Source organism: Patella vulgata, chromosome 4 (genome assembly GCF_932274485.2).
Source record: "Patella vulgata chromosome 4, xgPatVulg1.2, whole genome shotgun sequence".
NCBI lineage: Eukaryota > Metazoa > Mollusca > Gastropoda > Patellidae > Patella > Patella vulgata.
The window spans coordinates 47,230,122-47,241,898 of record NC_065882.2 but is presented as its reverse complement, the minus strand read 5'-3'; the positions used below and the strand labels follow the sequence as shown (position 1 = coordinate 47,241,898).

General features: G+C 34.7%; 1 protein-coding gene across 4 annotated transcripts in view; it reads right to left on the bottom strand.

Annotated features, from left to right (window-relative positions):
* Positions 1–1,281: 1,281 nt before the first annotated feature.
* The window catches only part of LOC126817602 (murinoglobulin-1), a 62,866-nt gene continuing 52,370 nt past the window's right edge, over positions 1,282–11,777 (bottom strand). For 3 of the 4 annotated variants that reach the window (XM_056100115.1, XM_050544683.2, XM_050544682.2), the window contains exons 32-38: positions 9,094–9,202; positions 8,643–8,762; positions 8,372–8,409; positions 7,741–7,825; positions 6,718–6,861; positions 5,363–5,377; positions 1,282–2,252 (exon numbers count right to left, since the gene is read on the bottom strand). In XM_056100115.1, the coding sequence (XP_055956090.1) occupies positions 2,080–2,252; positions 5,363–5,377; positions 6,718–6,861; positions 7,741–7,825; positions 8,372–8,409; positions 8,643–8,762; positions 9,094–9,202 (684 nt within the window). In that variant the 3' untranslated portion in view covers positions 1,282–2,079. The remainder of the gene's footprint in view (positions 2,253–5,362; positions 5,378–6,717; positions 6,862–7,740; positions 7,826–8,371; positions 8,410–8,642; positions 8,763–9,093; positions 9,203–11,777) is intronic. The other variant, XM_050544684.2, reaches the window with a different exon arrangement.

The following is an 11,777-nucleotide window of genomic DNA, read 5'->3' as shown; positions in this document are numbered from 1 at the left end:
TTCTTGTTCTGATTGATTCTGGAATTGGTCTAAGCTGAAGTCAATATCGGGTATGTCCACCCCGAGCTCTTACACATGCCGGAGGTCGCCTTGGCATGGACTGGCACAGAGATCCCACTACTCGCTGTGGGATTGTTTGCCAAAGATTTTTGAGTGCCTGTGCACGGCTTGGGTTCATAGACATAGCGGGCCAATCCATAACACAGACATGATGATTGTTCAGAAAGTCTCTTGTCAACCTGGCAGTGTGGGGTCAGGCGTTGTCATGATGGAAAACCATCTGTTGACGGACATGCCATGTTGAGCCAGCAATAAAAGCAACACCGGACGAAGGGTGGCGTCAACATAATGTTGAGCGTTGAGATTGCCTTGGACCACCACCAACTGGGACCGAAAGTTGACATTGATAGCGGCCCAAACCATGACGCCACCTCCCCTGAAACGATCCCTTTCCAGCACGCAGTTACGAGCAAAGCGTTCATGTCGATGTTGGTAGATACGGTGACGTACATCGGGAAAACTGAGGTTGAATCGGGATTCGTCCAAGAAGATGGCATTTCGCCATGGTGTGTTGTGCAGATACCCCTGATTTGCAGCCCATTGCTGTCTGGCAAGTCGATGACGATGCAAAAGGATTTGACCTGATCTGACTGGTTCCAACAGTTCCCCTGGCAGTAGCTGACTGGAACCTGTTGCACAGATGCTGTAGTCGGATGTTGCAATCTTGAGCAGCGGTTGTTCCAGTGGCGTGGAAGCGTTGTGAGGCGAGCAATGGTCGATGGGTGGACATTAAAGTGTCTGGCGACGGCTACCTGTGAAGCCCCCCTGATCCAGCATGCCAGTAGCTCTGTTCCTGTTCTCTTGTGTAAGGTGTGGCATTTGTCCAAAGAGATGAATTTTTAAATTTTGATCTGTATTTAAAGGTCCAGAGTGCAGGGAATGCACATGCAAAAAGTGACATGGGACTGCTTAAATTCGTGAAAAAAGACAAATGTTGCATTTGCACGAACAAAGTTCATTACCGAGAACTGATATTGGGTTCAAATGCAGAACTCCACAAAAAGAGACCCATCACAAGTTTCACCTATGTGCCATAAAATAAGAAAGCCCAAGAAAACGTTTCCCAAAAATATTTCACGAATTAGGCATTGCGTTTTTAATGGCTTTGAGTGTGGGTTGACAATTAGCTGTCATGATGAGGATCATACTTCTAAGAGAGTGTTAATTATAGGACAATATAAAACATGAGTTTGATTTGACATGAATAATTTAAATGGAAACTTTGTCAATACATTATATTTTATTATAAAAATTACATCTATTTATTAAAGTTATTAAATGTAGCAATAATAACATACATGTACAATTAATGTTAAAATATGTTAAGAATTTAAATTTTATAGAAATTGTTTATTAAAATATGTAATGCATGAATGATTTTAAATAGTTATATAATACTGATCAATATTTTGTATAGCAAACAATTAATTTCAGGGGCCTTTTTTATTTTTTTTTTAAATTTTATTAGGCTATTACTAGACTACAATAAGATATGCATGCTTGAATAGAACAGTCAAATACACATTTAATTATGGAAGGATAACGTTGCCAATATTATTTCAATGTTGACGGTGCAAACTGCATATGTCAGCAGTTCAAAATACGTATTTTAGTTTTACAATTTGCAATTTCTATTGCTCCACAATGCCAATGTCCCAGTGTTAAAATACAGAATGCACTTTTCAATAATACAAAATACAGTATAATAGTTATTTTGCACATTACACTTCTCCATTCTGCATAATAGACAAATGCATAATATAACTGTCTTTTTGAAATGCTGACATATGCAGCTTGCACTATGAACATTGAAATAATATTGGCAACATTATCCTTCCATATTTAATAACATATACATTGATTATAAACATCTTCTGAACATAAAAACAGACAAAAAAAAATATTATGACTAGCATGGAACACACAGTTTCTTATATAAAATGCCCTATCAGTTACATGTAGGTAAAATTTACATAAAACCCATAAAAAGGTGAATACTTTTGGGCATTTACAAGCTTATTAAGGTTGCTGTCGTTTTCTGCAATTTTTAGACATTAGTCGAACTTGTCTCTCCAGTGATTTATCCAAATCTAAATTTACCACGTGGCTTTTTGAGTCGAGGATTATTTTTTTCTCTTTTTCATTGGTTGCTTCCATAATTGATTTTTCAGTAAATATCAGAACACGTTTCACTGAAAGAATAAAAATTAAATAAAGGGATTGTTAGACGAAAAAGACAGTTACATGTATATGGGTTCTCCTCTTTCATCCCCATCCCTAATCCCAGCACCATAGACCATTCCTTGTATACTGCAAATAAGCTGGATTGAATTTGACTTTCAAAATGGCCCCCATTTTTGTTCTGTGCACTCTGTGAGGGGATACTTTTGTTACACAGACTTGTCTATTTCAGCAGATTTCAAATTGTAAACGACAATTTGCATTCCATTTTAGTGTCACTAGCGGACTTACTTGATACTTTTCTTTTTTCAAATTCATAATAACAAGAGATGAATCTTCGAAGATAATTAATATGAAACATTAAAGAACCACAAAGCAATCAAATGGACTAAATGTTCAATGCTAGAAAATTATTATTATCAAACTCTCCTGTTGCTTTACGTGAAATGAGTCATTTATTCAGTTGATAAAAGACATGGTGCTGTATAGATATTGTGTGGTATATTGTGAGAAAATAGTTTAAAACTTAAAGAGTAATTCTCAGTAACATCAAGTAAATAAATATTGATGAAGTGCTCTTCAGAAAAGCCACGATTTGTAGTAAGTCTTGTGTAAGGAACACAATCAACAGAAATAATTACGTATTAACATGGGTCATAACTTTGAATGAAAAAACCACAGAGATTGTCTTAATATGAAAACACTAGAATCAGAAATTTTTCATGTTAACTGCAGCATTATTAAGACCTGACTTTATTTCATGCCTTCATATCAATCAGTGAAAGTGATAAAATTCTGCATGAATATAATTTGCTATGTTAGTAAAGACGGGTTGCCAGGCAACGAAACATACACCCCACAGCAGCTAAGTGGTCAAAACAGTCGACAAGGGTTGTCACACATTTATGTTTTTCTAGGTAATAGGAGCAATTAAAAGACACTGAATTCAATTTCATACAGATCTAATGTTTGCAAGGTTCACAAGGGTCATAACTGTAGAAGTTATTAACAGAAATTGCTTAAATTCAATAGGCTTCTTCGTTTTACTAATCTCAATGCATTTAAATTTAATACAGATCGGATGATAACTTTTATCATTAGAGCGTTCACAAGGTTCAACAAAGTGAAACAAGAACCATAATTTAATTTAATAGGATTAAACAATATATATAAATTTCAAACTGATCTGATAATAAATATAGTCTGCATTGATGCTATTTTGCCCATATATTCTGGACATATCCTACACTATTTCCCAAACGTCCAACCAGGTTATGGTGAATACTATTCAAAATTCCAAAATTAATTGACTGTACTGAGTGTATAACTACTACTCATCTCGATTATTGTTGATAATAGACTGCATTGATTAGGTAATTAAGTGATCAACGTATGTACTGCCTATATACCTACATGGCTCGAAATGTTTGCCTGTCCGCTTGTCGCTAACAGGCGATTTTTACGTCCGACAGGTAGCAAGCAAAACTTGATGACATGCAGAGGGTGGCTATGCTATTTTACCAGTGAGTAAAGTACCAATGTAGTTTTACAAAACCATTTTATAAAGAAGAAAACAATGTTTCGACATAACAAACTATTCTTATTTTGGATGTTTTGCTTTCATTTGCTGTGGTATAAACAAAGACATGCTTTCATTATATCACAAACTATTCTTATTTTGGATGTTTTGCTTTCATTTGCTGCCGTATAAACAAAGACACATAATTTTGGAACAATATTACTGGCCTGAATTTGAAGAAGGTACGGGTCGGCATGTTTTCATTCTATCGTATTATGAAAACACATAATTTTGTAGGAATATTACTGACATAAATTTGAATACTGTATGGGAATTAAATATGAACCAGCGGCTGCCAGGCAGATACGCACACATATTGAAAGAGCTGGATAAAGAACAAGCTAAACAAAAAGAGATTTTTCGTAGAATCAAGGGCCATAATTCAAGGAGTTACAATCCGATATGCACGAATACCGACAGGAACCAAGGTCTTTGAGTTATAAAGATATATTTCAAGTTTCATCAAAATCGGATATACCATATATTTACACTATTTGCGTTCGAGGGGCAGCCATTTGTCTGGCGTTTTTGGTCCCATTTTCACGAAATTCGAAATCAGCCGTTATTAGGGTGTAACAGTGATATATTCAAACGTTTTTTTTTCAATTGGATAAAAATTGTTACCTCTAGAGGGACCACAAGCTAAAACTGGGTTTTTCCGTACATTCAAGGGTCATAATTCAGGAAGTTATCGAATATCAAATGGAATCAAGATCTAGAGGGACCACAAGCTAAAACTGGGATTTTTCGTACAATCAAGGGTCATAATTCAGGAAGTTATGATCCGATATGGACGAATATCAAAAGGAATCAAGATCTTTGGGTTACAAACATGTATTTCAAGTTTCATCAAAATTGGATCAAAATTGTGACCTCTAGCGGGTCCACAATCTTGATATACCATATATTTACACAATTTGCATACAGGGGGCAGTTTTGGTCCAATTTGAACTCAGCCATCATTAGGGTGTAAAGGTGACATATTCAAACGGTTTATAAAATTGGATTTAAATTGTTACCTCTAGAGGGACCACAAGCTAAAAATGGGATTTTTCGTAGAATCAGGGGCCATAATTCAGGAAGTTACAATCTGATATGCGCTAATATCGAAAGGAACCAAGATCTTTTGGTTACAAACATGCATTTCAAGTTTCATCAAAATAAGATGAAAATTGTGACCTGTAGAATGCCCACAACCTAAAAACGTGATTTTTGCGTACAATCAGGGGCCATAATCCATGAAGTTATGGTCCAATATATGCTAATATCGAAAGTAACCAAGATCTTTGGGAGATAGACCTATATTTTAAGTTTCATCAAAATCAAATAAAAATTGTGACCTGTAGAGTGTCCACAAACAAATTGTGGCCAGAGTGTTCACAAGACATTAAGGATGGAGGTAGCAGCAATATACGTTGACATTTGTTATTTTAGCAAAAGGGGAGAAAAGACTATTAAAGTGATTATGTGACACAATTTTGTAAAGAGAAACTAGAAATTTATGCAATAGAATTATATTTCTTTTAACTCATGTCATCTCACCTTTCTTACTTTTTTCTACAAAGTATACACATAAACAATAATTATCCACATCTACTATCATATATACATTTAATAAACTATTTTTAAGACAGTCTCATACAGGTATGTCTGGTAGGTAGTCGTTAAGGTGAGCCACAGCATGCCACCCATGCAACATGCATTTCAGATGACACAACCGCGTCATCGCAAGAAGTGGTGATGTAGTACTAATGTCAGTCCAAAAATATAGAGTACAGCATTTATTCAACTCTTATAATACATTTATAATACACTATAATCTGATTTTCGAGTAACAACTCAAAGTAATTATCTGAAAGAGAGAGGAATGGGGTTTAATGTCCACTCGACGCAAACTAGGTCATTTTGAGACTAACACATGGTTCAATTTCATTTCAATAATTCGCTTGCGCATAGGGGTCTTTGCACTGGGAGGGAACCGGAGGACCCAATGAAAAACCCACGAGGTTGGACAGGCGACCCTACTAGTTGTCATGTACAACCGGGGATTCGAAACCACGCCAGTTGACTCAATGACAGACCTTATGATACAGCGCAAACGTGTTAACCATTCGGCTATCCAACCCCCCAGTAATTATCAGAAAATCATTAGTATACAAAACATTAATATCATGGATTTAGCTGTTCAAATTATCAAAAACCATTGAAAATCAATATACTTGTTTGTTTCAAGACCTTAAACTCTGTGTATCAATCCAAAGTTAATCGAAATGATTATAAATAGGCGTAAAAACAGTGTATAAATATAAAGTAAATCGGATATAAACTTTAACCTCTAGAGCGTCCACAAGGTTTTTCAAAGTGATCAAGGGCCATAACGCTGGCAGTAATTATCGGAAATCGTTGAAAATCACTAGGCTTCTTGATCTGATGACCTAAACCATTGTGTATAAATTTAAAGTCAATCGGATATTAACTTTAGCCTCTAGAGCGTCCACAAGTCATAAAGGCCCATAACTCTGGTGGCAGTAATTATGGGAACTAATTGAAAATCAATAAGATTCTTTGTCTCATGACCTTTAGCCTCTACATCGGAAATCAAGCAATTGTGGACCTCGGACCACAATATACAACCACATTTCAGTGTGGGCGAATAAAAAAGTAACTTTTGCGACTCCCCTGCAGAACATTTACGCAACCCAACTACCGACACTCTGCCTGTGCTACCTTGGTCTCACACATCACATGCTGACTTACACAAATATCAAACGTTAGGTGACACAAGGGGGTTACACAGGTAGCAGAATAGTCATGCACTCGGATGAGACAGGCTTCAGAGATGGTGATTTATAGAATAATAAAATGAAAAAGTTTCAAATTATTGAATATCTACTTACTTGGAGGATTGATCAAATTACAAGTACATGATTCTTCCATTTCTACACTAACAAACTCATCTATTCGTAGTTTTCTTTTAGGTTTTAAATCAGATTTCACTTTCATTGAAACTTTACCATTTCTTCCAGCAAGAGCCTTTAGAACTAAGATAAATAGATGGAAGTTTTATATTAATATGAGAAAAAGTCAGCACAGAGAACAGTTTCTCAAACGGCAATATCTTGGCAACAAAAAATATCATAGTAGATAATACTTTAAACTCAGTCCATCTTGATAATTGTCCATGCTTGTTCCCCAACCACTTATCTACAGGATATACACAGTCGTCCCCTTAAACAATTGGTCTGTTTCAGCAAGTTTAATGAGCACACAGCCCATGTCTAACATTTACCAATTATGTCTTCCTTGGTATCCCTAGTGGTCTCATTCCGTTCCAACTTCCACTCCAGAATACCCAGGGTTCATCCATGGGGTATTCACGTATTCAAATTATTTGCCCATGATCAAGGGACGGATGGACAGAGGTGACGCCAATATACATCCACATTTCCATGTGGGTGTATAAAAAGTGGATGTGACACGCCCCAGGGGGTCGGAGCATGCACCAAAATAAATAGTAGCTGTCTTTACGGTATACGGAATAAATATGCAAAGTTCCAAGATGATCCATTCAGAATTGCAGCCTGTAGATGATAAATACAAAAATTGGGCGTGGCTCTGCCCCTGGGGGTTGGATTTGGAACAATATAAATAGGTACCACCCTGGCCTGTTATGGAAATGATTGATATGCTGAATTTGAACAAAATCTGTTAATTATAGCGACCTGTAGAGTATTTAATTTTCCAAATTATCGGTAAGCTCTGCTCCTTCACTTGTCGCAAAAGATTGACGCCAGCCTCTGTAACCAGAAATTTTTTCAGTCATCAACCCGTACATCTATGCAGCTACTTCTTTGGAAATCGCCATCACAAATGAATACAACATTAATGTTTAATTCATAAAATTAAAATATATGACATACCTGCTCCGGATTGACATACAAGATTTAAAAGATCTTCTGGAGGGCTGTCAGTACATACTGGACACGAATTCTTTGAGTTAAATTCCTGGTGGGAGGAAAATACAATTTTATACAACCAATCACATGTTACTCTTACTGTTTGAAATAACAAAGACATTCCTATTTATTATTAAGATAAATTGAAATGTGATATAATCATTAGACTTTTGTGGAAAATTCAAATTAGTATTAAGCCATTTAACATATAATTACACACAATATGCAATACATAATAAACTATATGGATTCGTAAAAAAGCTATAAAGCTTATATTAATCTGTCTCCAAATGGTAATAAACAAAATAAAAATTGCATGTTTAAATTGCATAATAATTTGCATAAGAATAGTAAGAAAAGGATTAGTATAATATTGTGTCATCATCCCTGTTAATGCATTCACTGTGGCAACATTATCTTCATATTCATCCTCATCATAGCAGCTGCCAAGAGGCAAAGTATAAATAAGCCATTTAATCAATTCATGACGATAATTATTTTCTCCTTAAATTAGGGACAATTTTCAATAAACAGTAAAATGATAACAGTAAGGAATATGTTGATAAATAATTAAAAACAATAAAATTTAACTTACTCTGGCTGGACCCGGTTCACGTACAAATATAGGCACTTCTTTAAGATAAGAAAATAAAATCATATTAATATATTATTTATCAATATTAAGCATTAAGATGTTATTTATATCTCAAGTTCAAAGTTAGTAATGTACTGCTGCATCATCATTAGTTTATTTGTATTTATTAATTGGACCCAATTTAATGTTAATTAAAGTAATCTCAAACATTCTACAACACATAGACTTATATTGTTTTGGCATTAGAAAGATATAGCCCCATTTAACATACCTTCAATTCGTCTCTGTAAGAAAGGGTCTATTTGGATTTCATCTACTGGTGGTCCTCTAGGAATTTCTGCTTTTGTTCCACAAATGGTCTTTAATTCATATGATTTTACTGTTGTTATTTCTACAAAGAATATTCAATTGTGAATATACAATTAGACAGTATTCTACCTAATCAATTACCTCTTTTGACTGCAAATAAAGCTCAATCCACTATAAATAATCACATTAACAAGCAAAACCAAAATCAAATATTCCCATCTATAGTACAACCACATGCCTCATTTTCTGCAGACTCAATCCAAAGAAATTTTTCTAAAAACAACTTGGATGAAAAAAAAAAAATCACAGCAAATCTGGGGTCTGGGCAAAGTTTCCTCACTGATCAATGCATAGCGCATCTTCATTAACCCAATTGGTGCAGAAAAGAAAATTATAAAGATAGAAAGGCTTACCTTTTTCATAATACTGGAAGACTTGAACAGTAGCAGGTTTAGGAGCTGACACGGCTAAATCTTTATTTTGTTGAACATCGAATGTAAAACATCTGTTACGATTGTCCAACTAATTTGAGGAATAAAAGACAACTCATTAATTAATAGACACAAAACAATATTTTGAACAGGATCAAAGTGCATAATATTATAAAGAAAATTATGTCATAAGTATAAAGTCTGAATAATCCATAGGGCATTTATGAACCTACAGTTTTTGGACTTCAAAAGCTAATTCCAGCAAAACCTTCATTAGAATCACAACCAACCAATAATTTTCAAAGTTTATCAGCTAATTTGTCTCGTTTTAAAAAATCTTCTTCTACTAAAATCCAGAATTTTTGAACTGATATTAATTTTGACCAATATCTCAAATATTGAAAATAAACTTTATTAAGATTTTATTCTCTTAAAACATCACTCTTGCTTAGAAATTACTTGAGATGAATATATATTATATATAAACAAGATGACTAGTCATTACCATCCCGCGCCCTTGAACTTGTTTAAAAGGCATAAGGAAAAACAACTTCTTGGGACTAGTCAGAAGATTCATACTCTGATCATAGTAGCTCGGGAAGGCACAGTCGTTACTCCCTGTTAGGTTTGCACAACAACCTTTGCCTACCTCAATCAGCTGCTGTATGTTAAACATTAAGCTTATACATTAGAAAATAAAATAATAGTTTGATGTTTGTATAAAATTTTAAAAAGATTTCTCTGAATAGATAATCAAATATGCTTTAGAAATGAAATCGGGACAGAAAGAAGGTCATCAAAAAATAAAATAATAGGTTGATGAATGTAAAAGTGTTATAAAGGTATCTTGAAAAGTTTCTGAGATATGCTCTAGAATAATAATGATATACCAAAAATAATTCAAATGTGTAGTAAAAATCGTTCAACAGAGAATTTGTTTTCCATGGCAACGCAAAAATCACTAAATCCGACAAATTTCTAATTAGCAAAAGGCATAACTATTGTAATAGGATGATGTGTGTTCAAAGTTTCAAAAAGATATTTTGAACGATTTATGAGAAAAACTCAGGAAACAAAATTGTGCATAAAAACTAAGTCAAATTTGTTTCCATGAAAAAGGCACAACTAATGTAATAGGTTAATGTTTGTAGAAAGTTTCAAGAAGATTTCTTGAATGGTTTATGAGATATGCTCCGGAAACAAAATTGTACACCAAAAACTAAGATAAATTTGTTTCCATGGAAACACAAAAAATATAAATCCCAGAAATTCCTAAATAGCAAAAGGCACAACTACTATAATAGGCTGATGTGTGTACAAAGTTTCAGAAAGATATCTTAAATGGTTGTTATGTTCCAAAGTCTTGACCAATCAAATTGCTTATCGCTCCTTAGCCTAAGCAGAAAATGATATATAATCTATAGTCGGAGTTTCATCACTCTCACTTCATTATAACCAAAGTTATCATGCCCAAAGCATCAACTAATCATATTGCTTATCTCTGCTTACCGTAAGCATCCCTAACTTTGGCAGCCTGTCTACAGCTAGCTCCGCCTGAGAACAGCCCTAACCTGATTGACTGACATTTAAATTCCTACATCAACGATTTTAGTCGAAAACACTGAGTATGGTTTTAGAAATTTTTAGAAGTATTTATTTCTCTTCTATTTTCGTACTGAATGAAATCAAATATGACTATTTAGCCGTTGTGTGTATGAAAGATGTCAAACTGATCAGAGCGGAATCACGAAATAGTCCACTAATTATTCAATGTGGCGGCGCCCATGAAAGATAATTTCACAGAAGCAGTTTTGTTTGCGGAGGCAAATTTAGGAGTATCTAACCTTGTTTTAAATGATAAACAGATTGAAACTGTAAAGACAGTTTACAATGGTAAAGACTGTATTGCAATATTACCCACTAGCACATATCATATCGCTTTTACCGTAGTGGCAGAAGTCGACATTTTGCTAACTTGACATTTGTTTACATAAACCACGTGCTTCAGGTGTACAAAGCAGCAGGCCAGTCGATAAGTTCCGCCTCAAAATGATCATGTGAGCGTTTTAAATGAACGGCATTTAGGGCAGTGATGTATTCTCGAAGTATGATGTAGATGGATCGCTGCATGCAGTATGTACCGTAAGCAGACAATGTTGATCATCTAACTCCATCAAGGCATTCACCTAATGAATGCCTACACCAAATTTGAACATTCTACCTCAATTAGGAGAGTTATTTTGTTCCAAAGTCTCGGCCAATCAAATTGCTTACCATGAGCAGAAAATGCTTATTATCAAACTAAGTCAAGGTATTGATGTAATGAAACTATACACCAAGTTTCATCACTCTCACTTAAAAATTCATTATGCAAGAGCTAAATCTGTCTATTGCAGGTCTTTCTTTAGGCCTGAAATTTTATCTAAATTATTAATTAGACATTAATTAACCTATCCAGACCATAATCAACTCTAGATGGCATCGCTAGCCTGTGATCTTTAGTGGATTATGAGCCGATTTACTGCACAACTTTCCTTCACGATTTAACGATTAAATAGATAATCAAGACTATGCTGTTTATCATACTGACTTTAGTAATGATGATCGAGGCTAGGCGGAAATTTCAACCTCTTAGTTCTCGGATCATAGTGGATCCATTTGAATGA